Source organism: Crotalus tigris, unplaced genomic scaffold (assembly GCF_016545835.1).
Source record: "Crotalus tigris isolate CLP2741 ecotype Arizona unplaced genomic scaffold, ASM1654583v1 scf7180000017733.2605024, whole genome shotgun sequence".
Taxonomy (NCBI): Eukaryota; Metazoa; Chordata; class Lepidosauria; order Squamata; family Viperidae; genus Crotalus; species Crotalus tigris.
In genome coordinates this window covers 1,869,431-1,896,400 of record NW_024096600.1, presented here as the reverse complement: position 1 = coordinate 1,896,400, position 26,970 = coordinate 1,869,431, and the positions used below count along the sequence as shown (strand labels likewise).

Here is a 26,970-nt window from a genome sequence, read left to right as displayed (position 1 = left end):
AATATTTGTATTTACATTCATTTGAGAGGAAACCATTACAAGAGTGTAAACAGCACATAATGGGGAATATGGAGGAAAAGGAATGCACTGACACCAGCTCTTTTCCTTAAGACACTGATGGCTGCAAGCCACAAACTGCTGAGGAGGGAAAGGAAGGACTTTAGTGTGAAACTGTTTAGGGTCTTGTCGGGGTCAAGCAACAGTGCCAGGGGATTGGAGGGTTCTAATCAACTAATTAAGGTCACAGATCTGAGCTTGTAACTTACGGTTTGCAATTTTTAGAGAAGCACTGCACTGCAGAGAAAAGCAGCTGGGGAAGAGTAGCTTGTTTAAGCAATCTCTCTGCTCTACAAAGTGAGGGGGGGGGGAAATGGGGTGAGGTACAGAACAATGTGATACCATACTAGCTGACCGTGATGACAAATAGATGACTGAGAAAGGTAGTAAATATGCACATTGGTTACTAAATTATTTTTTCATCACTGTTGTAACTGCAGATGGTCACTGATACTAAATGAGGATTACCTGTATGTAATTTTAATCTGCAAAGGGCTCACACCAGTGGTGGAATTCAGATATATGAACAACCGGTTCTCTGTGTGGATGCCGCTTCCGGCAGTCCATTCTGGCCCTGGGCAATAAAAAATTAGCTACCAATTCTGCCGAAGTGGTGCACACTGGCTGAATCCCACCACTGGCTCACACCCAAATACATAAACATCCTAGTTTCCACTTTTTGTTTTGTGAAACAAGAAGAAAAACAGATACATTAAACCCTTCCCAGCTCACTCCCAAATATTAAAAACTGGCTCAAAAATTCTGCACTGAAATATCTTGATATCATAGTTTCTCCTCTATGTCTTCTCTGGCCTTTCATGATCTTTTTTTAAAAAATACATCTCACATTTAGAAAAAAAAATATTACTTGACCCTCACTTAGAGATTGTATGTATACATGAGTAAAAAGGGGATATTTCCAGGAGATTACGAGATTGGCTGGAAGAAATGACCCTTTACCATCCAGTCTCCCGATTGCAGTAGACCTGATTTCATCTCAGTAGGCAAAGGATGGATTGATTTGTCCCATGGACTATATTGTGTTCTGGACTCCCAGCTGTCCATCCTACTAGCTGCCTCCAACTCCACCTCTGCTATTTCTGGAGAGCTTGGAATGTACTGCACTAAGGTGATGTTGATTCGGCATTGAAAAAGCCACATACAGGTGTGAATTTTGACTGCACTATTGTACTCTCGTGTCAGAAACACTCAGTGTGATATTTGAGGGATCCAGTTAGTGCCCATCCCTCCTACACAAATTACGATTAGGTACCATGACTCAACCAATCTCTTTAGTGTTGGTAGATAAGTCAATTCTATAGCACCTGTGCTTATTCCTCAGATATTTTAAATATGCAAATAGATATGACAATCACACACCTGTTATTTTGCAGAGTGTATGTACACAATAAAAGTTATAAGTAGTATCATTACCAGTGACAACTGGTAATTATACAATTTGGAGAGTTATTTATCCTAGAATGGGATGCAATCATATTTTTTTATATCTGGGATTATTTTTGTAGACTCAACAATTCTATTGTTCTGTGCAAAGATAAGGATTTCTATTGGTTTATTTGCATTCCAGATTCATTGAGGTATTCCCTATGTCAGTGGTTCTCAACCATTTTAATGCCGTGACCCCCAACCGATCGTAAGTCGAGGACTACTCAACCAGTCATAAGTCGAGGACTACTCAACTGGTGCAGCACCGTTTGCAGAATGGGACTTTTGGCGGGCTCAGCAGGGCAGAGACAGTCTGGACAATTCCTATTCGCTTTTGAAAGCCAATAGAATTAGACTCTATTCAAGAGAGTGTATTCTATTGGCTTTCAAAAGCCAATAGAATAAAAGGGAGTAGCACAGCTAAGAAAAAGGGGGGGAAATGGTGGACTGTGTTGTTTGGGGACCCCTGTGAAATGGTTGTTCGACCCCAAATGGGTCGACCCACAGGTTGAGAACCACTGTAGTCAGCTTTGCTTGTCTGATACATTCCAGTAGGAAAGGAAGGGGAAGAGAATCAGCCTCAGGGCAAAAAACTTTGAAATGGTAGTTGTCTAATGGACCCGTTATGTGATAGCCCTTTGGAGAAAGAAGGGGCTTCAATAGATCAAATGAAGAGAGTTCACTTATATAGTGAATCTGATTCAGATGGTTTGTTTTAATCCAGCATCATTTCCATCAGGTAAACCAGACCAGCAAATCACCTCCACAGGAAGCCTGAAACTAAATTTTATTGAGATTAGCTATAATAGAACTTTGCAAGTCTGATTGTGCTTACCTCTTCCTCCTCCTTATACTCCAGTGAATCAGAGATGTATATAATATGTATTATCTTTTTTTTCTGGACTTAAAAAATGTTTCAGCCCCTTTTGCTTAGGTAACAGTTCCTGTTTCTCCCCATAACAGCAACTCTTTGACATAGGTTGGCCTGAAAGAGAGCAACTGGCCCAAAGTCCCCCACTGAGCTTCCATGGTTGAGGGTAGTCCCTCTGCTCCTACTCCAAAATTTTAACTATTACACTGCCCCAAGTTCCCCTTACTGTCTTACTAGGGGTAATCAAGCACACTAGTTAGGCCTACCAGATATAAAATCATGTCCCTTCCTCCTTTCTGTTCTTCAGACCGTATCTATGAAGATGGTTGAAATATTTGAAATACTTCCTTATCTTTTAGGGTTCCTCTTCAGGCAGTAAAGCATGGCAAGGTAAAAAAAAAACAAAGAGCTGACCATGTATGGAATCTATGAACACTTTCTTATTGTCCCAGTGCTGAAGATAGGGAAAATTCCTTAACACAATTCTAGCTGGAATTCAGTGATACGAGAGAGAGAAATATTCTAAAATGGACTCTCCATTTTCTGCTGCTATGTTAAATGGCACTGCGTACAACACAGGAAGAAGTTAGCAGCAGAAGGCAATTTTTTCCATTTGCAGATTTGAGCAGCCTGCAGTGAATTAAATACGTATTTAAGGAATGGGGAGAAGGAAGCAAAAAAAAAAAAAAAAAACAAGCTCCTATCCCCAAACCCTTCAATCTCATCACAGATTTCTTTCCTGATAAAATTTGATTCAGCCTTCAAATTGATAAATGATGAAGAAATTATCACACAGGAGTTGAGAACGTGCATAACATTTCAGAAAAGAAATGAACGGGGTGAGAAAAGGGGGTGGTTTTTCACAGATTTAAAGGAATAACTGGAAGCTCCTGGATCAGTGATGTCCTTTCAAAACAGAATTGGTTGTATATAGTGCAATCTCAGAGAGGCTGAAAGGTAAAAAGAGAGAGTCAAAGTAGAATTTAAGGAAATGAACTGAAAATCTGGAAAATGTGTTTGGAAAAATGGCTATAAAACCTGTAGGTAAAACAAAGAAGGGAAAAATTCACTGCAAATCTGAAAGAGAAGATTAATGGATAATTTAACGGCCACTCGGATTTCAAGAAAGACAAAGAGCAAAGAGCATTGCATCAGAAAAGGGCTAGAAATGATGATGGATAGCATCTCCCTGTAAGTGTTGAGCAAGCCAGAATCACCTTGCGTCTGGCTAGCAAATTCCCAGCTGAGGATAAATCTAAAGAACTCAGGATAAGAGACTGATATGGACTGAAGAGATTTCTAAAGATCTATTTAAGAGCCAGGCATAAGTATTGATTGTGGAACAAATGTCATAAGTAAATGGGTGGAGTCATATCAGAGGCTGTTCAACTCTTGACTATGATAATCAGGGAAACCTGCAGAGGAGATGAAAATTGAAATCCTGCAGCCGTGACTTGCTTAAACTATTTCTGCTAAGATTATTCTGTGGTAAACACAAAAATGCAAACCATATTAAAATAATTGTAGATTTCTGTATACAAGATTATTTATGAATTATATTTAAATCATTTTGCCCTATTTTTTTACACAAAAGAGTGACTCACAAAAACCATTAGAAAAAGGTGCCTGGCCAGGAATGCGGCTGCCTAACTATGTTAGTGGGAAAAGGGTTAAATTTATGTAAATATGCATCTAAGAAATATTATGTTCTTTTGATGTACATTTACATAAATGTAAAACTTTAAATATATCCAGAATGCTGCAGCACATTGCCGACTGAAATGATTATTGGAGAATGTAAATTCCCCATTATAACAGCTGTTTGGGAAATGTATATATTTCTGGGCACCATACAAAATACTAGCTGTGATTTGCAAAGTGCTGCATGATTTGGGAATCGGTCAACAGCATATTCTTCTCTATTAGTCTGCCTAGAATTTCAAGATCCTTGAGAGTTCTTTCCTGCCCACCATCAGTAAAAAAACATTTGATGATACAGAACTCTTTGTTAGAGTAGGTCAAGTTCTGTCTTTCTTTGATCTCTTTTTGAAAAGCCTATTTAAATAGGCTAGTGATGGCGAACCTATGGCATGGGTGCCACAGGCGGCACTCAGAGCCCTCTCTGTGGGCACGTGCGCCATCACCCCAGTCCTAGGCCTTCAGCTGGGTTTTATAAAATCTTTTTGCTTTAGGCCTCTGCTGCCGTGTGCAAAAAAAAAAAAAAAAAGGTTCAACCAGTCAATTTCAACTTCTCTCGGGGGGAAAAAAAGATCTTGCAAAGTTGGAATTGATTGAACTTTTTAGTCCCACCCAGTCTGCCATTACCACTGCAGCCATACCCAGCCAATGGACCACATCCACCCGGTACTCGATGATGCATAAGTGGGTTTTGGGTTGCAGTTTGGGCACTCAGTCTCTAAAAGGTTCGCCATCACTGAAATAGGTTTTCATTACTTGAGGGTTTTTTCAGTATATTGAAATAGGTTTCAAGAAATGAGGGCTGCTTATTTTTTTTTTATTTTAATTATGTATCTTTCAACATTTGCCTTTAAATAATTATTTTGTGCTGGTTGTTAGTTTCTTCAAGCACGGGTTGTAGTGGAAAAGCAAGATGTATATTTAATGAGTAAATAAATAATTTGCATATTCCATGGTTCCCTTCTCCCACCAGAGTTTTCTCTTCAAGCACTCTTAGTGACCTTCAAATAAAGTTTTGGAAATACTTCAGTTAAGCCCTCCTGTCATGTGTGAAAGATCAGTTCCATACATGAATTTCTAATTAAAGTGATGTTTAGTAATCATGCTCATGCACAGGAATCTACTCAACTAACAGTAGCACTATCTTGGTGCTAGATAAGGGTGAATGGAATTCAAGAGAGGTTGGACTTAGTCTGCTTGTGGCTATATGGAGACTCTAGGCTGAGTCCTCTTTTGACTCCATCCCAGGTTCTGCCACTCCTTCTCCTACACTTCCTAAGCAATTTGGAATATGTGAAATCGTGAATGCTAATTGAGGATAGGGATCACAGCCTCAGCCCCATTCTCGATTCTCTCCATTTTCCAAGTGCTAATCCTAAGGATCGTTACAAACACATAGCCAGCTCTTTACAATGTGAAATCCTAATGAAGTAGATCCAGTGATGTAAAGAACAAACTGGGAATATCGGATGTTATCAGGACATTGGGTGTTAAAGAATGGAATTCAAGATAGCACAATATCTTCTGTGTGTTGTCCTGAAAAGTTCAGCTTCTTTATTTTACTTGCTTTCAAAGAAATGGTTTAATCAACAAACACAAACTACAATACTATTATTACCCTTTTGATTTCTATGGAACTTTCACATGCTAATACCTTTTGCCCCTTTAAAATTTTTCTTGTTACCAAGTTCCTTTTTGATGATATTGTTGAACAGCAGTAAATTAAATGGTTGTTTTTTTTAAAAAAATAAGCAAAATTCATAGAGTACATCTATTACCCATTATAATAATATGGATAGTCACTTAATATACAATATATTTCTCTATAAAACATAAAATAAAACCTAGAATAACAAAACCAAGAAGTGGTTACCCAGTGGAAAGGCTTGCCTTCAGAGGTTATGGGTATTCCACCACTGGAGGCTTTTAAAAAGAGATTGGACAGTCATTTGTCTGAAATGGTATAGATCAGGAGTGTGAAACTCACCACATCACATGATGTGTCGCAACATATCGCAACTTTTTTCCCATTGCTGGAACTGGGGTGGGCACAGTTTCAGCATGACGCATCTGGCCCGCGGGCTGGCAGTTTGACACCCCTGGTATAGAGTCTCCTGCTTGAGCAGGGGGTTGAACTAGAAGACCTGCAAGGTCCCTTCCAACTTCATTATTCTGTTAAGTGCCACAACCAACTCTTGTCTTTGGCAAGAGCTCAGTCTTCAACATCTTCCAGAAAGTGGTTATGATATAGGCAGATCTATTGAATATGGTTGCCCAGTAGAGAAAATTTGGGGAGGCTTTCAAACTCCAGCTAACCTAACTAATCTAACAGTTGGGAGGCCCTTGTAAAGGGTTGATCTCACCACAATGAAACAATGCTTCTGAGCATTGCCCCTTAAATTCCTGAAAATGGGGAACAATTGGATGCTTTTCTCTGCAGGATTGATCTCTGTAGGCTCTTGCTGTCCACGTTCTTGTATGTAGATCAGGGGTGTCAAACTGGCGGCCCATGGGTTGGATGCGTCATGGGCACCCCGTCTCCGCACAGGCAAAAACATCGAGATATGTCACAATACGTCGCATGACCCGATCGAGTTTGACACCCATGATGTAGATTATTATATAGTACAGGAAAAATTAATAAAAACGTTAAAGGTGTATAAAACACTTTGCGTACAAACTTATATATACAACTAAACAGTGTACAAATGTTGCAGAGAAAGTCCAAGAGTCAAAGCAGCACTTAATATGTGTAAGCATGCTAGAAATAATGCCTTGTTAATAATAATTTCCTCTATGCTTTCCAAGTGATAGCCAGCAGTGATAAATTTGAAAAATTACAATAGCATATTCTATGCTTTAAAAACCATTGCTGTGACATTATAAGTAACGTCCATTACATACTAGATTTTGGAGACTAAGCCAGACCAAAACTTTGTATGGTTTTATTAAATAACTGTTTAAAAGGAATAAATAGGATAGAAGAAGTCTGAGCAAAGGATTTCTCTGTAACTGGCAGAACAGGGCATGATATGTGTGGGATGAAGTGTTAAAAGGTACAGGGTCACAGCTGTACCAAAGTCAAAATATTTAAGTGGTCCAATAAATAAACTGGTAAATTGATTTAAACGTGAAAAGGTGCTAAAGGAGTAAATTAGTAAATGTCAATCTGCAGGGAGGAGAGAAATGTGCTTTTGAGATAATTTCCCAGAAGCTTCATAAAAGGGAGTTGATTGCAGTGATTTAGTAAATAAAAAAAACCCAAAAATATATAGTAATCAAAAGATTTTTAAAATTATATCTCAGGCTGTTATAAAGTCCAAATTATGTATTTTGTATCTAGAAAACCCTGAGATTAATACTTTAGTAGCCAATTTATTTTTAAAGGCTAATTTCTACAAGATGTATAGTAGAATACTTAATTAAAATACACAAATAGAGTTTAAATATCAAAAGAGCTTCTGAATAAGGACATTTTATGCCTTGCACATAAAATCTACCCTTTTGAGGTATTTCTAACTCAAATGCCACCTGATTCAACTGTATATCAAATGGTATTTTAATAATGTTACATCATTATCTTTCCACTGTTCTATACAATTAATTTATTGTAGTGTACTTATAACTGAAAATCAACTATCTCCTTCATTTTTTTGAATTCACTTTTAATAGCCAAGCGTAATAATGATGTTCGGTTAACTGACCATTATCTCTTACAATTATAATTGATATACAAATATACTTCACTAGAAATAGACTAATATGCTAATTAATCATATAAAAGCATATGAAGTACCATTAAATCACCATTTACATAAAGAACTTTAGTAACTTATACTAAAGTAACTAGTTACTTTAGTAGTTTAGTATGTTATATTTAGAATGAATATCACACTAGATAAAAGCCAAGTTCATATAGTACAATCATAGTTTTTCATAAACAATATGGATTTCCCACTGGCTTCCTCTTTAAATTGTAATCTTGCTCACAATTTGTTCCAGAATATTTCAGCACCTCATAGCAGGTTTTATTGGTGTGCAGAAAGCTATTTCATCAGTAGGGTATCATCCACTGTTTCTCAAACTCACCAACTTTAAGATTGTTGGGTTTCAACTCCCAGAATTTTCCAACTAATTTTCTAACTTCTTAAACCAGTGGTTCTCAACCTGTGGGTCGGGACCCCATTTGGGGTCGAATGACCATTTCACGGGGGTCGCCAAGCAAGGCTGTCCGCCATTTTTTCCCCCTTTTCTTTGGCCACGCCCCTGGTACCCGGTGATGTATAAGTGGTTGGGGGTCACCACAACATGGGGAACTGTATTATGGGGTCGCGGCATTAGAAAAGTTGAGAACCACTGTCTTAAACTGTTTCCTAATCCTCATTTACTTGATAGGAGTTACATGCTTAGCTGCTAATACAAGCCTTCCAGCATTGTAGATACACCTAGGCCCTTTTGAATGTAAAGGTAAAAATAACTGCACTTGGGAAATTGTTCAGAAGAAGCAAAATCCACCAGCGCCTCTTAATTTCATAGGGCTATGTAAAATATTTCAAAGAGGCAGTTTCAAAAGTCCCTAAAACCTCAAAGGTGTCCAGAAGACTTGGCCCACCTAGTTCACAAAATTTCCCTTCTTAATCTCTGCATGCATATTCACATACTTTGAATGTTATGTGTTACACATAATTAGAGACCAAGTGGGGAAAGTCTTTGAAAAAAAAAAACATGCTGAGGCAATTAGACCTACATGTATCACATCATGTAACAATAGGGCAGCCTGTTGATCCAAGTTCTTTGCAGCCCCATATGACTCTGAGATTGGGCTGCTGAAATTTGACAGGAAATTGCTTAAACGTTGGCAATGCAGTTGTTGAATTTAAAAAACATCCTAAGGATGGACATCAGTATATAGGCCAGGTGTCAGGTTTACACACTCCCAAACTCATCCTTACAAAGCACCCAAATTGCTAAACATACTTCAGCCCTGCCTCTTAAAGTTACTAGGCTTCTGTAGCTAGTAGCTAGCTAAAGAGTTACCCCAGGCCAAATACAGAACATATTGCCCATCCTCATCCATTACAATGATTAGAATAAGACTAAGGCCGGGGAGTCCCTGGACAAATATCTAATTGGCTTAAGAGTTGGACCATCTTTGGCCAATTGCTCACATAAAACTTATCATTTTTTTATTAGAATAAAGTGGAAAAACTATTCTATTGAGAGCCTCAGTGTCAAGATTTGATAAGAGACTAACTGCTTGTTTAGATAAGACATTTTTAATGGTTGATTTATCTCATTTTCCACCAGGACACATTAGCTATCTCCCCGTCTCCTTCAGAATTTCTTTTAATGTTTTAGACTATGTTGTGAAACAATACTCTTCATTAAAAGCTCTAGAAGAAAGTCTCTCCCATGAAGTCTGTGAGCAAATATTCCATTTTATCTGTACTGGAACCGACATCTTAACTAATAATTCACAATTGCTTCTTTTGTGCTTTCTCTCAGGCCTTAGTGAAAGTGAATGGAAAACTGAAGCCTATGCTGGACTCTGTGGTGGCCAACAGAAAAAAATGGGAGGAATTGCATCAGAAAAGTTTGCTTTCTCAGACAACATCCAACTTAGCCATGTCTCCAGAGAGCATAAAATAAGTCTACGTCTGTTTCCTGTTCCTAGGATAAGAGAATCAAAAGAAAGTTTTGTCTCATAGTATTTAATTAATAATATATAAGGCAGGCAAGAACGTATGCAATCTCAGTGAAAACACTAAGGCCAAGTCTTAGCGTTTCTTACAGGCCAACACATGGTCTGAGGGGAGAATCTACAGGGAGACAATTGGGTTCCTGCTGTAATCTGGAAAGCTTCACTGAGTCTGGATCCTGTCAGCTTCTTTCAGCAAGTCTTAAGAAAATTGGCAAATATGGTCACAAAGGATTCATATAAGTGGAACTCATAGTTCATGAAAATTAATAAAAGGAAGCTGTGACTGATTTTTAAAAAATGCTGAAGCTTCTTCAAGAGACTCTGAAAAAAGGGATAATTTTTGTAAAAATATTTTGAGATTGCACCTTTCCAGCTTTTATTAGTATGAATGGTTATTTCTGCGCTTGTGAAATCTGTCTTTTTACCCCTTTTCTGTTCTATTTGGTTTATTCAGAGAAGCCTGCTTTATATTCTGAAGAAATATGTTTTTTACAACAAGCCTCATAGGATTAAACAAGGCTTTTAGAATTGTCCCTCTTCGCTGTATTTGAGGGAGGGAAAATGAACTTTATTACAGTTAAAAAGACGAACCTGCTTGGACTTCCTTGATTTCATATTAGCAACCCAATTTGAATTGCTCTGCAGGCAGAAGCTTATATAAAGGTAAAATTCTGCATGATACTTTTAGAATTCTGTAATTTCATTTTTACAGCTGCTTTGCACATCTTAAGAAGAGAATCAGTGGTATATCCAGAAAACTGCATAACAAAAACAAAACCTTGCCTTGGGTAGAGAACTTGCACTATAGGATATGAATGTAGCTTTCTGGTACATTTTCAGAAAATTATTATTTTTAAGTCTGATATGACATTAGATGATAATATGAAAAGAGCAATGACTACCTCTGCTTTTTCTAGCTATTTTCTTACACATGTTAATCTGTCTTAGCTAACAGAAACTAAGTCACCATTGCATGTGCTCTGGTAATTATTTTTTTGCATGTTGGCAATCCTTGACTTATAAAATATCCAGAGATGTCTGCAGTTGAAGTGAACTCACTTCTGTTAATGAAACATCAAATTTATTTCAGCACTGCCATGGCAAGTTACTAGATTTCTATTCCCTAATGAGGTGTGGAATTACATCTATGTTCCATTCTCATTGCGTGGTCTATGGATAAATTATGCTTGCTCCAGGAAGGATGTTGTACACATGTCCAACCACAACCCAGTCAACACTTACTGAAAAGTTTTGTGAGCTGAGAACACCTGAGTCCAAACAATTTGGGTGCCTAACACGACAACCTGTCATATGGATTGGCATGTAGTTAGGATCACTCTGGGTTACCGGCACTTCCCAAAGTGCGGGAACAAAGGGTCTGAGGAAGATGGTTGGCTATAATTTCTGCTACCCTTTTAAACCCCTACCAAAGATCATTTAGAAGTAAAATGATCTCTAGATACTCGGAATTCTTACAGAAGAAGATGCTTGTAAATTGAAAACACTACTGAGCCCCTCCCCTTTCAGAACTTAACAGAATTTAGGTAGCAGAAAAGGCTGGAGTAGAGGGAAAAAGTGAAAAAAGATCTAATGCTATCAGAAATCAGGCAAAGTCAATTTATGAGAGCAGTTGAAACAATAATGAATAAAAGCATAATAGAGAATCAGAATTTTATCTAGTCCTTTAACAGCAAAAAAAAAAAATAGTTGGAATGAAAAAGTACTCTCCTAAACTTAACAGGAATAATTTTTAGGTCAGAAAACTCGCAACTCCCAGCTCTGCATTTGCTGTACATCTGAAATACTTGGTTTGAGGTTGGTAGGAGCTTGATGGTGAAAGCTGGGCTGCTCTGAGGGATCCTTTTATCATTTCCTTTTATCTGAAATGCTTCCCATTCAATATCCAGCAGATTCTGAATGTTATTTGGCATCTAAGAGGTTCTGCGTCGAGTGTGAAAGGGAGCGGAGGGTTTACCTCAACTGCAACAATAGCATTTTATTATTTAACAGAAATGAGTAGTCCAACATAACAATTATTTTAGGGGACATGTTCAAGCACATTACAGGTGTGATCATTTACCCAATTTCAGCAATAGAAATTTATTTATTTATTTATGAGACTTATATACCACTTTAAGTGCAAGCACTCTCTAAGCCAGTGGTTCTCAACCTGTGGGTCGGGACCCCATTTGGGGTCGAACAATCATTTCACGGGGGTCGCCAAACAAGGCTGTCCGCCATTTTTCCCCCTTTTCTTTGGCCACGCCCCTGGCACCCAGTGATGTATAAGTGGTTGGGGGTAACCACAACATGGGGAACTGTATTATGGGGTTGCGGCATTAGAAAGGTTGAGAACCACTGCTCTAAGCGGTGTACACCAGTAAGCGATGTATATATATATTTACATTGCCCCCAACAATCTGGGTCCTCATTTTACCTACCCCGGAAGGATGGAAGGCTGAGTCAACCTTGAGCCGGTGAGATTTGAACCGCTGACCTGCTGAACACAGTCAGCTAAAGTGGCCTGCAGTACTGCACTCTAACTGCTGCGCCACCTCGGCTCATATGAAATATGAAAGTAGAAATGACCTACTTCTGTTACTGTAGCAAAACCTCTGGCTCCGCAAAGCCCTGCTACAAGGTGAGAAACCCAACACCCTTCCACAAATTGTAAGATACAACCACCATGATCTTGCTGATTGAGTTGTGGTCCAAATACCTAAAGGATGCCAAATTGCTTAGTATGTTAAATGTGACTTCACATTTCTCAAGGGTATTAAAAAGAAGCAGATGTTTCCAAGAGCTGGATGGAAAAAAAAAATAACTTGATACTCTTTTACTATGGTTTAGGACTGTGGTAGTGAACCTATGGCATGCGTGCCACAGGTGGCACGCAGAGCCCTCTCTGTGCGCGCTGTCATCCCATCCTAGGCCTTCAGCTGGGTTTTAAAAAACCTTTTCGCTTTAGGCCTCTACCACCGTGTGCAAAAAAAATAAAAAGGTTCAATCAATCAATTTTAACTTCTGGCGAGAAAAAAAAGATCTCACAAAGTTAGAATTGATTGAACTTTTTAGTCCCACCCAGTCTGCTGTTACCACTGCAGCCATGCCCACCATGTGGTCCACACCCACCCAATGGGCCATGCCCAGCCGGCACCCGATGATACATAAGTGGTTTTCGGTTGCAGTTTGGGCACTCGGTCTCTAAAAGGTTTGCCATCACTGGTTTAGGACTTCCAACCTTGAACACTTCATAGACAGACAGGAAGGAAATGGTTCTGGAAAGATTCTTTTTCATTTCCTCCATCAGGAAACCTATAATATAGATAGGGTAGCGTAATCTCTATCTGTCGATGCCTTTTAATTCAAACCAAATCTAATCTACTAATGGCTTAATTACACAATGTTCTCTTTCTATTCACATCTCATTTTATAGCTATTGGAAGTTCATTAAATCCTTGTCAAGCTGCTGAGGGAACTTTAAAACAATTTTTTTCTTATTATTGACAAACTTTATTGAGACCCTCCAAGTGAATACAAATGAAGTCTTTTAACCTAAAGATAAATATATTGCTGTAGTGGAATTTTTGCAATTACACCCATCAAGATTTAGGCAGAAAACCATTTGAATGCTGTGAATAAATCACTAATTTGCTAAGGAAAAGTACAAGGAAGAGATCCAATGGCTGCTCTACAGGAGTTATATCTCAAGACAGTGACTAAGGGAAATATTTTCCTCACCGCATATAAATTACAGTGCAGATCTATTGAATGATAATGTATAGGTAAAACACTAAGGATGTTAAGAGGGTGAAACATGTCATTACTTTAAGTAAAATGGAAGCATTCACCAAAATAGAATCTGTCACAATGTAAAAGGACTTCTAGTGTGAAGAAATCTTTTCAAATATTTCTTGGTTCCAAAGATGCATACAAAAATTTTTTGGGGAAAATGTATGCCTTTCCCAAACCCTATCAGGAAACTCTATACACACATATATACATATATATGAAACTGCATAACGAAATATGGATTCTATTTTTTTAAAAGAAACTGTAAAACAATGCATTAAATTAAAGGAGCATTCTAAGAAATGTTTGTGATACCGGCCTCGCCCAGATGTGGACTGAACTATATACACAATTGAGGGAATTTCCTTTGGCCTAAACAGAGCAGATGGAATTATTTGCCTCTAAAATATGTTATACATCTAATATAAATTTGTTAACTTTTCAGTTAAGCAAAGCTGGTATAATCATGAAAAAGTGGCTTCTTTCAGACTAGGAATGTCAGTAATCTTGGCACTTTGCCGCAAATGCATGCTGAGCTATATTATACATATTTATTAAATTTAGAATTTCTCAGTCATAGAATACCTGACTCAAATAAATGCAAGATTGTCTTGAAAAACACTGCAAATAGGATATAATTGTAATGGGAAAACTTTATACTTTTTCCTTTATAGGGAATTGAATTCTGATTCTCTTAGCAGGTACTGTAGATATCTGCCATCTTCTACATAAATATCTAAGCACAAGATTAAAAAAAACAGATTGTCTATTATATCACCCCATTTTGAAATTGTAGTAGCATTTTGTACTTCTAGGAACATATGACAAACCATCTGAATCTTTATAATCTGATCTCTACTATACTTTATCATATTTATGACATCCTTTGATGCTTTCTCCCAACCCTGGTTTTAGTACTATTCACTTTGGTGAAGTCTTCTGGAGAAGTTGAAAGTTTCTCCGCTCTGTGACATTTTCAGTCAATTATAATGCAAATGTTACCCCACTCTCAATATTTTAAATTAAAATGTTACTTGAACAAAATACAAGATGGTGGAACTTCTTAATTCTTTTTCCAGAGGGAATAGGACACATAAGGAAATGGAAGATCTATGTTATTGTCTAAACAAATACTTGTAGTCTTCTAACTTGTTTCTGTTATTCCTCCACCACTTTTTCCCCAGTAATAAATAAAAAGGTGGGATGGCATACTTGGAATTCGTCTGAGACTTATTTATGTAATATGTGCTTTATGGCAAAAGACAGATACCATGATTGACTGGGGGTTGCTGGCAGCTCCATAAAGCTTTCCTGAATTTTGATACGATGCACTGTGAAGTGTGACATAATTTATAGCACGCAACCTCCAGCTTCCTCCAAGGTTGAGCGTTCCCTTGTTTCCTCTGCTTTTTATTGGCTTCAACACATCGTTGCCCATAGCAACAGCAGTGGCAGTGAGGGGAATGCAAAACCATTGCAAGCTGACATACACTTGAGGCCCTAACAATGTCAACCATCCATCACAGACTTATTTATAATTGCCTCCATCTATTTCCCATGTCTCCTGCTATCTTTTCTATTGTGGGTCAAAATTCAAAAACCTGCTGACGACTATTGTGGTTCCAGTGCTCCCCAGCATCTCCATTCCCTTTCCCCAATTCCAACACAATCTCTCCTGATCATTAACGCGTTTAGGCATAGAGAAGCATCTCCTTCTGTTCAAAAATTTAAACTATACCATGATATGGTCTTCATGGATATGGAAGTAATGGTAAATTGTCCAGTGGTCCTTGCAGAATCTACTTTTAAAAGCTCAAAGCGCCTTTTCATTTCATAGAAGTAAAGAATCTCCTATTCCTTAAGTTCAATTCTGGGGAATACTTCCAGATAGATAGCTCTTAGCATTACCTACCTCAAGACATTCTGTAATATTTTGCATTTTCTTCCCTTTCTAATGAAAGGGAGGCTTTTTAATGGAAATGGCCTTTCTTTGGATCCCTGTAAAACTGCTGTGGGAGGCAGAACAATTGCATGAGAAAATTAAAACCATTCTGGAAATCTGAACCCCAACTTACACTGAAGAGTTTTTTTCCAAATGAATCCATAAATTGTTGCCATAAAAGGATGCACGTGCATTTTTACTATGAAGACTCTGGGAATTCTAGGCCACATCTGGAAAACCCCAAATGGAGAAGGTTGAATTGTACTGTGTTTTACATTAGACATGGGCACTAATGTTTAAAAAACTTTTATTTTGACGATGTATCATAATGACTTCTAAATAGACAGATGGATAAAACTTAACATTTAAAACAATTTTTGAAATTTTAGTCAAAAAATCCTGTAGGAAAAAGTCTGAACAACTCTTGACATATATTCTGACACTACCCCAGTGCAGCCCATAAATACGTATTTGCCCATAAAAAGGAAATTGCCAGCGAAACCTACTGAGCATTCATTCTTGGAAGCAATACACTATTACCTGAAAAAGAAAATGAGAAATAGAGTACACTGAACATTCTGATAGGTTGCAATACACCCTTGATTATGATTCAACTAAAAAATTATCCAACAAGTGTCTGATAAAAAAATAAATGTACCTGGTATTTTAAAGTCAACATAACTAGATGTTTTAATGATTTGTACAGTGTAAAAATGAAAAACCTTCAAAATATCTGTATATAATAATTTCCGTGGAAACTTGTAAGATTTCTTTAACAATTCATCATTATTTTAATCAATCAATTTGTACCCTGTCCATTTTTCATAAAGGCAGAATATATTAAAGCTATCATATATTTATCTTTTTCAAAAATTCTGCAAAACAGCAGAGGTAGTATTTGATTCAAGACCATTCATTGAGTTTTCTGGTTCAAATTTTAAAGAAAGCATCCGTAGTCTAATAATTTATCCTAACACTAGTCTGTGCAAATACAACAAAAGAAATGGTATAAATGAATAGCAGATTGGGTTCTCTTTCCATATCCTACCTAACCTGAAAACCGAATTAGCATATTTTTAATTTAAATCAGATAAAAAAACGTGTCAATTATAATAAAGAGGGAGCTGAGTTATATGAAAAAAAAATAATAATTATACATTTGGATATGCCACTGCATATTCTTTAGAGGAAAGAGAAGTGTTCTTACAGATAACCTTAAAGATGAACCGTTCCTATTCGCTTTAAAAGGGAAAAAAGAGCGTCTTTGTTTTAGCGGGAGGTGAAGAGAATGGACAGGAGACGGACGGTCACTGAGCGGTATAGAAACGGCATCCGATGGACAAAGAAACTGCGGCATCAGCTTCGCTAGCGCCAAAATCTTTTCCTCCACTCAGCAATTAAAAGTACAGGCGCTTGACTCTCTTTGCAGTCCGTCCCCCTTCGGGAAATGGCGAATTTAGCTTCAGCCTCCGGAGAAGTAAAGAAATAATTCAACCCAGCTAAGCTGGCGAACACTCCGCCTTAGCTATTCTAGGCACCCGGCCACGCCCCTCACGTAGAACGCGTGGCAACAGCCGGCCTCCCGAGCCACTTCCAGAGAACTACATTCCCCACAACGCTTGGCGCCAAGAGAGAAAAGAGAGCCGCGCGGCCCGCGGGCTATGTGGTCCGCATGGTCAGGCCTTTGGGGTAGCCATCTCTCTCTCTCTCTCTTTCCAGGGTCGTAGCGACCCAATGAGAAACCAAATACGGAACGGGTCATTTCCCCAGGGCGCTCACAACCGCCAGTTGCGGGGGGCGGGCTCTCGGTTGCCTTCCGCTTCCGGTGGCGGCATGTTGTTGCCTAGGCAACGTTGTTTGTAGGCAGCCGGAGGCTTATTCGAAATGGCCACCGACATGGCCTCTATCGCCGACGGGGAGTTCACGGCGGCTATTTACGGGCTGATCCGGGCCGGCCGTTTTGCAGAGGCAGTGGGTATCTTGAGTAGCGAGTTGCAAAAGAGCTGCCGCTCGCGGGCCGGCCTCTCGCTCCTCGGCTACTGCTACTACCAGCTGCAGGATTTCGCGGCGGCGGCTGAGTGCTACGAGCAGCTGGGGCTCCTGCACCCCGAGCTCCACGAGTACCGGCTGTACCACGCGCAGGCGCTCTACAAGGCCGGGCTCTACGGCGAGGCCCTGCGCGCCACCGCCCCGCTGCTCGACGTCGCGGCCTTCCAGAGCCGAGCGCTTCGCCTGCAGGCGGCGGCCCACTACGCCCAGGGCGACCTCTCCAGCGCCAAGGCCCGGGTGGAGCTGCAGCTGGCGGCCGCCGCCGAAAGCAGCCCCGGCGCCCCCTCCGAGGACCCCTCCGAGCTGCCTGACGCGGAGGTGAACATGGGCTGCCTCCTGTACCGCGAAGGGCAGCACGAGGAAGCCTGCAGCAAGTTCGCCTCTGCCATGCAAGTGCTGGGCTACTGCCCAGAGCTGTCCTACAACATGGCCCTGTGCTGCTATGCTGCTAAGCAGTACGCTCCTGCTCTGAAGCATATTGCAGACATCATTGAGCGTGGCATGCAGCAGCACCCGGAGCTGAGTGTGGGGACCAATACGGAAGGCCTCGATGTCCGCAGTGTGGGCAATACGTTGCTCTTGCATCGGACAGCCCTGGTGGAGGCTTTCAATCTCAAAGCTGCCATTGAATACCAGCTGTGCAACCTTCAGGCAGCTCAGGAGGCCCTTACAGATATGCCCCCTCGGTCTGAGGAGGAGCTGGACCCGGTCACTTTGCACAACCAGGCTCTCATGAACATGGACAGGAGAGCCACAGAAGGCTTTGAGAAACTTCAGTTCCTTCTGCAGCAGAACCCTTGCCCACCAGAGACATTTGGGAATTTGCTGCTTCTGTACTGCAAGTATCAATACTATGACTTGGCTGCAGATGTGCTGGCTGAGAATGCTCACTTGACCTACAAACTTCTCACTCCTTACTTGTACAACTACTTGGATGCTATGATCACCTGCCAAACAGCCCCTGATGAGGCATTTCATAAGCTTGATGAACTGGCAGGGGCCCTAACAGAGCAGCTCAGAAAACTGACAAAGGAGGTGCAGGAGTCTAGGAAAAATCGAGATGATGAGGCTCTAAGGAAAGCTGTGAATGATTACGATGAAACGCTGGAGAAATATGTTCCTGTTTTTATGGCCCAGGCCAAAATTTATTGGGACATGGAGAACTATTCCATGCTGGAAAAAATGTTCCATAAGTCAGTAGACTTCTGTAAGGATCATGAAGTGTGGAAACTTAATGTGGCTCATGTACTATTCATGCAAGAGAACAAATACAAAGAGGCAATTGGTTTTTATGAGCCCATTGTAAAAAAACACTATGACAACATCCTTCAAGTTAGTGCCATTGTCTTGGCTAACCTATGTGTTTCTTATATTATGACTAGTCAAAATGAAGAAGCAGAGGAGCTGATGAGAAAGATCGAAAAAGAAGAGGAACAGCTTTCTTACCATGAACCTGAAAAAAAGATTTACCATCTCTGTATTGTCAATCTAGTTATTGGGACTCTGTACTGTGCCAAAGGAAATTTTGACTTTGGCATTTCTAGAGTAATTAAGAGCTTAGAACCATATAACAAAAAGCTGGGCACAGATACTTGGTATTATGCCAAAAGATGTTTCTTGTCATTGCTAGAAAATATGTGTAAGCATGTGATCATGGTGCGTGACAGTGTCATCCAAGAATGCATCCAGTTTCTTGAGCACTGTGAAGTTTATGGCCGAAATATCCCTGCAGTAATAGAACAACCACTTGAGGAAGAGAAGATGCACAGTGGGAAGAACACAGTTACCTATGAAGCCAGGCAGCTGAGAGCACTGATGTATGAAGTGATTGGGTGGAATAAGTAACTGCCATAGCATATATATTCAAAATGGCCCAAGTCAAAAGATCAGTGAAAAGTGATGATGTAGTAGCGTTGTGTTGTAAAAGTTTCACAGGAATTTGAATTCACTTGGAATTATAGGGCAGCCTTTCCCACCCTTTCAAAACTTATTTTTATTAAAAGAGCTTCCTCATCAAATGTATAATACATTTAACAAAAGAACTGCTTTATAAATTTGGAGTGTTGTGCTGTCCAATTAATAAGCAGCACTATAGAATGATTGTATTATGAGGGGTGGAGGACGACTTATATGCTATATTTTCCCAGAAGTTAGTTGATTACAATATTTCATATAAGCCAGGCTTATAAGCAGCCTTTTGAAAATAACAAAAATACCTTTCAAATAAGTATTCTTTGGAAGTTGAAACTCAACGTAAGTCAACTGCTAAATTTAGTAAGGGCAGAAAATTATCTTTGAATGATGTCAAGCTTTTGAACATTTTAATCTTTAATGTATGTATATTAATGCTTTCATGGTAATGGGAGCTTTGAATAAGTGGGCATTCAAGTCCTAGTTTAAAGCAATAAAAAGTTTTTTTTTTAAAAAGTAACATTTAAAGTTTACCAATACAAACATGGAACATATATTTTTCCACAATGCTCTCTGTAATGTTCAATGAAAGCTGATCATGTGTGCAGGGCAAATAAAAACTGATGCAGGAAGTACTAAGTAACTGCATTTATTTACAAATAATTTTCCTTCCAAATTTACTGACACCATATTTGCTGCTAGATATATCAGATAGGCTAGCAGGGCTCATTTGAAGGCAATGTACTAGTAGTTAGTTGCTCTTCCTTTCTTTAAGAGATAGAAATATTTACTACTTATTCCAGTTATGAAGTTTACCATAGCCCTAGAGACCATGTCAAGCCTACATAATTTCTCATAGGGTTTAGCCTGTGTCTTCTATCTTTTAAGATTACAGGTATGATTAAAGTCCAACGCTATAATGTCAGTAAAAATCTCTCCTTTTCCTTCCTTTCCCAGATGAAAAGTTCTAAACAACTCAAAAAACTATGCACCATTTTGCCAGACTAAATAAAAATTATTAGTACTGTGGATTTTGTATTTTTCTTTAATCAGTCAAATTCAAGATGAAGCTGAACATTATTACCATTGTACAACAGCTTGGAAATCACCCTGATCATACAACATGCTAAACATGTCTTAGTATACAGTATCTGTAGTAAAAGCTCTTAACAGTGAATGTGGCTCAAATGGCACAGTAAACTGGTTACCTCTAACTTATTGATCTCTTTATCTTTTGAATGATACTCCAGTAACCTTTGAGCAAACTAGCATGTATATGATGTTTGAGTGGCACACTGGACTGATAAAGGCAAACTAAGTGAAAACACATCACGGTTGAGTGTATGTTTATAACATCCCTCAACCACTCTGTAACCTACAAGCTGTATTTGTAGGATAACCTCAGTCCAGTAATGATGAGACTTAGGTAACATGGAGTAAGTCATTGTGAGATCATTATATGTTGGAAGCCAATCATACCTGTAATCTTAAATAGTAGTGGTGGAGAACCTATGGCACAGGTGCCAGAGGCAGCACTCGGAACCCTCTCTGTGGGCACACATGCCGTTGCCTCAGCCTCACCTCCCCCCGTGACCGCCTCCTCTCCAGCAGCCCCCCTGAAGGAGAGTCGTCCTTGAGCGTGGCCTACGCGGAGCAGTGCAGCCAAGGACATAACAGCCAGACAAGACTCTGCCCTCACACCCCATCGTGCACAGTTGATGCTGCAGGGCGCGGGCAGAGGGCGTGACTGCCATAGCGCTGCTGGGCTGCCTGGGCGATCTGTGGCGGGCCCTGGAGGCGGTGAGTGGTCCTGTGGGCAGGCAGGGCGGAGGATGGGGCAGAGTGGGGGCAGGGCAGGGGGGAGTGTAGTGGGGGTGGGGCCAGTTTTTGGGCACTTGGTCTCTAAAAGGTTTGCCATCACTGATATAGAGTATTTAATTGGTGCCAACATCATTTGAATCCATCCTATATTAAATGTTTGCACAATTTCAGGAAACGTCTCGTGGAATCTAACTTTATACAGAAGAGAGGAATAGGAAGTAAAGCATGTTTAAAATTTACAGGAGAATTGTATATTGTTCAATGTAAACACAGTGACCTTTATTGAAAGTTTTTAAAAGTCATTCCACATTATAGGGGACAGAGTGCAACCTGTGGGCAATGATACAAGGAGATAGAAGAGCGATGCTTAGTATTCACTGAGTGCTTTCTGTAAAAGTTGGTGGGCATTTAAAAAAAATCCTGGGCATATTTGCGGGGGTTCAAATGTTGAAATTTCTCAAAGCAATCTAATGCACAATAAAGATATCTTATGTTAGCCATGGCTGATTTTGCTAGGATGGTCATTGGTTCTGGACATTTCCATTTTAAGATCCTCTTTAATAATTCCGTGGCCAGTATTATCTATTGGTATCTAATGCCCTCATCCAAGTTTTTAATGCAAGGAGCCAAAGTATTGAAGGCCTTAAAAGGAAACTGCTGAGAAAAGGATATTTTCAGACTTTGTGTCTCCATCATCCCTTCTGAACTGCATTGCATGTTAAAACTGCAGAAAGAAACACTTTATTCCTCTAACCTCTATTGTTGCTCAACTTCACCTTGATACTGATTCTGCAGCATCTGCAAAGGTGTCATGCCCCTATACAGCAAGCTCCACCCCTAGGGGTATCACATTTGATGGCACAACATAAATACAAAAGGGTCAGGACTTGCAGGGCAATACTGTGATGCTGCTTTCATCATTCTGAACCACCTTTGCCCTCTCTGGGGGATGCTGCATTGTTAGAAATAGATTAAAGAGTAGCATATAACACAATTGCAAACACAGATGGTGTAAACTTATATTGCAATCTTACGTTCACCTATTCAAAGGGCACATGGTGTGTATATAGAAACTTCACAGAGTGCAATCCTAGTCCAGAAATGGTAATCTAGTATCCACCAAATGTTATTGGAGTTCAATTTCTATTAGATCCAAATACAATAGATAATTAAGCTAATGAGAAAGGTCCTAGGTTCCTAACCTTGATATACACACTGGGCTGGAAGTAAATCCCATTCCTTAATTGGGTTTACTTTTAGTAGCCATGTCTAGGGGTGTCCTGAGATAATAGTTTAAATATTTAAATCAAACATGCATTTTTCTTGGATAATTAAAATAATCCAAACAGCAAATGAAATACCATTTTTAAATTAATTTTCTTAGGTATATTAACAGTATTCTCTATGGGAAGTATATGAGAGTAACTCCAATTAACTGAATAACCTAAAATTGCTACAGAACATTCGTAGATGGTAATAAAATTAATATTGACATAAATAGATGGTTAAAATGCCAATGAGTTTTGGAGGATAGATATGAAAATTGATAAATTTTATTTTCATAAATGTATATTATTGCATTATTATACTTCATTGTATATATTGTAAACCAGTTGAACTGAGGCAGAGTATGGATTTCATCCATACATTATTGCTTTAAGATGATTTTATATGCATGTATTATGTATGTATATATGTACAGTATATATCTCTTAACATTTTCTGTATATATGCTTTTCTTGGTTTCCTGAATTTCAGCTTTATCACCACATTTTTACTTCTATTTTTCTGCTGAATACATGCAATAAAATTCCCAAGTCATGGACACAACTTATATACCGGTAATAACTTTCAATTGCCTGATACTTTGGCAGTTGTATTTTCAATATTTAAAGCTGCCAGTTGTTGGGAGAAAAGTGTAATTTTGATTCTCATTCTCATCATAAATTTGGAAGAATCTTAGACTGAAAATTGCAGGTAAATCTTTCTTTCTTCCTCTCGTTCTCTTGACATGTATGGATTAAAAGATGAATGGGGAATGTTCTATAGCTAGGTATGATTCTTGATATCTAAATGTGAAAACAGCATACTGTACTTCTGAATACTGGATGAGGAAGACAAACTAATAGTATTTTATTACCTTCACATCTCTCCTAAACTCCTTGATGGCATCTATTTCCAAAAGCAGATGTGAAATCATAAGCGGTTTACTCAAAAGTCAGAACTGAATACTACACAACAAGGGATCTATGGATCTTGAACATCAAAGCATTCCTTCAACCCTCTATTTGCTTATGTCATCCATTGTATAGAAGGAAAACCAACAAGCCAATGGCTCAGAACCACATGCTGAATACACAGCAGGGATGGCTTGAGTACTGTTTGCTTTTTCATTCCTTCCCCCTCTCTTAAATGTATTCCTGTCCCTCTTTAAGCCTGCCTCCATCACTCTATCCTCCATCAATCCAAGTTGGGATAGCACATAACCCAGTTTTCTTTCAGGTCAGACGAAGCAGGAACTGCAAATCCTAAGAGGGCTATGGTGATGGATCGGTCATGTTATGGCTTGGAAAACTTCTAAAAGAAAATATTTGAAAAGTCACCTGATTCCAAGTATCCCTTGCTGACAGCAGAGAAGTTATATGAATAGTAAAGCAGAGGTCAGAAGACTCATGCACATGCACAGCATCACCTCTTTGCTGTAGGAGAGGGACATTTGGAATTTGATTCAAACATCACTGTAAAACGATCAAACAAGAGGTGCCATCCTCAGTTTTTCCTTCTATCTTTACTAAGTAAAAGAATACCACTGTCTTTTGATCTGACATTTCCTAGGCATCATATTTGGTATCACTGAAGTAGCATAGAGATGGGCAGAAGTTAAACTTCCTTCTCACCACATGGAGTAGCAAGGCACTTATAGTAAGAGAGAGCATTTCCAAAGACCTCTCATTCATGGCATGTCTTGACCAGGACTGTATGTTACAAAATGTGTGTGTGTGTGTGTGTGTGTGTGTGTGTGTATACCTTCGAGTCAATTTTGACTCCTGGCAATGTCTGGACTAATCCCTGCAGTTTTCTTGGCAAGCTTTTTTGAAAGTGGCTGGCCTTGCCTGCTTCCTGGAACCGAGAGAGAATGGCTGGCCCAAGTTCAACCCATCTGGCTTAGTGTCTAAGGCAGTGGTTCTCAACCTTTCTAATGCTGTGACCCCATCATACAGTTCCCCATGTTGTGGTGACCCCCAACCACTTATACATCACCGGGTGCCAGGGGCGTGGCCAAAGAAAAGGGGGAAAAAATGGTGGACAGCCTTGTTTGGTGACCCCCATGAAATGGTCGTTCGACCCCAAATGGGGTCCCGACCCACAGGTTGAGAACCACTGGTCTAAGGTAAGACTAGAACTCACAGTCTCCCTGTTTCTGGACAAATGTCTTAATCACTATCCCAAACTAGCTCTCTTCCACATGTTACACAATAGATGGATTGTATAAAAAATATAGAAAGGATTTATAAATGAAACCCGACTTGGTCTAGTAGTAAGGTGACCAACCGTCCTCCTTTTGGGAGGACAGTCCTCCTTTTGGGAGTTCTGTCCTCCCTCGAAAATGTCCTCCTAAATGTCCTCTTTTTCTATATTTAAAGACTTATCTGAGGGCTTTTTTTTCCTCATAGAATGCCCAGAAGGCGTTCCGGGACCTTTTTTTGATGGTTTTTTTCAACTTTTGCCTGAACTGTGCTACTCCCCCTATTGGCTTTCGAAAGCCAATAGGAATTGCTGCTGAGCACGCCAAAACACCCAGGCGGGAAACTTTGCACGTGCAAGTTGCAGGAACTTTGCACCCCTCACTGCTACCCAACTACACCATCTCTTACTTAGTTCCACAGATAGCTGGAGGAGATTGGAGCGGTAAGTTTCTCTTGATCTTCCCTGTTCGGTTCTACACGGGGATGCACAGGGTACGCTGTGGTTCCTGGGGGGTGGCTGCAGGGCCAGAGCCAGCGCGGCTGGTGCTTTGTGAGCCTTGGGGCCAGCTCTACGGGGATGCGCAGGGTGGGCAGTGGTGCTGGGGGACGGCTGGGGGGACAGCTGCAGGGCCGGAGCCGGAACAGCTGGTGCTTTGCCTTTGCGAGCCGTGGGGCCTGCTCTACGGGGATGCACAGGGTGGGCGGTGTGCTGGGGGGCAGCTGGGGGGGCGGCTGCAGGGCCGGAGCTGGCGCGGCTGGTGCTTTGCCTTTGCGAGCTGTGGGGCTGGCTCTACAGGGATGCGCAGAGTGGCGGTGGTGCTGGGGGGCGGCTCAGGGCCGGAGCTGGCTCGGCTGGTGCTTTGCCTTTGTGAGCCGTGGGGCCGGCTCTACAGGGATGCGCAGAGTGGCGGTGGTGCTGGGGGGCGGCTCAGGGCCGGAGCTGGCTCGGCTGGTGCTTTGCGAGCTGCGGGGCTGGCTCTCCACGGCAGGGCAGCGGTGCTGGTGGGGCAGCTGTGGGCGGGGGCGCGGCGGGCAGTTGACCTTCCATGGGCTGCGCCAGCTGGTGGTCTACGCAGTGCTGACCTGCGCTGCCACCACCTCACCCTGCGCATCTACGTGGCCATCCTGGAGCGCCTGGCTCACAACACCTGCCTCCGCCGCCCACCCCCGCGCAGTCCAGCCGTGTAGATTTTTGGACAAGTGAGAAATCGAGATTGAATGTTGATACTCTAGCTGCAGCACTTGCCGTAAAATTCAATATGAAGGATATTTCTTGTTCAGATATTTCCAATATATTGTTAGAAGATGATACATTGACAAAAAATATTCATTCAATGGAAAAGTACTCATTTAAATAATTAATAGGCATGTAAGCATAATTACAATATAAAATGTTATTGTTACAAATGTTTTTTATTATGCATTGATCATATTATAGTGTATTCTGTATTATTGTTGCAATAAATACAATGTTTCTTTTATTTACGATATTTTTTTCTTCAATTTATTCGTGTCCTCCTTTTTGTTGTAAAAAAGTTGGTCACCTTACTAGTAGTGGTTCAGGCACCAGACTAGAAAGCAGGAGACTGAAAATTCAAGCCTTGCCTTAGCCATGAAAGCCAGTTGAGTGAGTTTGGGCAGTCACTCTCTCTCAACCCACCTCACAGGGTTGTTGTTGCGGAGGAAATAGGAGGAGGAAGGTATGTTGGATATGTTCACCACCAACGAATTATTTGTAAAAGTAATAAAGGCAGGATATAAATAAATAAAAATAAAATGTGTATTACCTGGTTTCATGCCACCAAAGATTTTTGCTTCATCTTTAATGCCCCATTGTATTCTACTATCCTTGAATGAATAGTACATTCAATACTTGGATCAAGATCTGGGTAGGGTCTTTTTTCTGTATTTAAGCATAATTGAGAAATGTAAACAGGACATTAAAATAACAAAAACAAGAATAATATAACCAATTCAGATTATTTCAAATCCAGGATGCTTTAAGCCAAACTACAAATATTTAAAGAAAAATCAATTTAGCAATTAAAACCATGAAAACCAGCAAATTAAAGACTTCGACTGATGTAAAACAGCATGTTATAAGCAGGAGCATCTGCAGAGAGGATCAGCAATATCAAAATGGCAGACATGAACAGGTAATCAAAGCCTTGCCCTTTTTAATGCATGGCACACATCGCTCACATGTAAAAAAAAA

At 40.0% G+C, this 26,970-nt stretch overlaps 2 protein-coding genes across 5 annotated transcripts in view; both read left to right on the top strand.

Moving 5' to 3' along the window:
* Positions 1–11,942, top strand: part of PDE11A (phosphodiesterase 11A) — a 169,905-nt gene extending 157,963 nt beyond the window's left edge. For 2 of the 4 annotated variants that reach the window (XM_039339355.1, XM_039339353.1), the window contains one exon: positions 9,578–11,942. In XM_039339355.1, coding sequence (XP_039195289.1) covers positions 9,578–9,721 — 144 coding nt within the window. In that variant the 3' untranslated portion in view covers positions 9,722–11,942. Of the gene's footprint in view, positions 1–2,863; positions 3,073–9,577 lie in introns of those variants that run through there. The other 2 variants (XM_039339354.1, XM_039339352.1) reach the window with 1 other exon arrangement.
* Positions 11,943–15,834: 3,892 nt separating this feature from the next.
* TTC30B (tetratricopeptide repeat domain 30B) lies at positions 15,835–20,496 on the top strand. The gene has a single exon (XM_039339351.1). It carries the CDS (start codon positions 17,392–17,394, stop codon positions 19,399–19,401), a length of 2,010 nt encoding a protein of 669 aa, XP_039195285.1. The 5' UTR covers positions 15,835–17,391; the 3' UTR covers positions 19,402–20,496.
* The last annotated feature ends 6,474 nt before the right edge of the window (positions 20,497–26,970 follow it).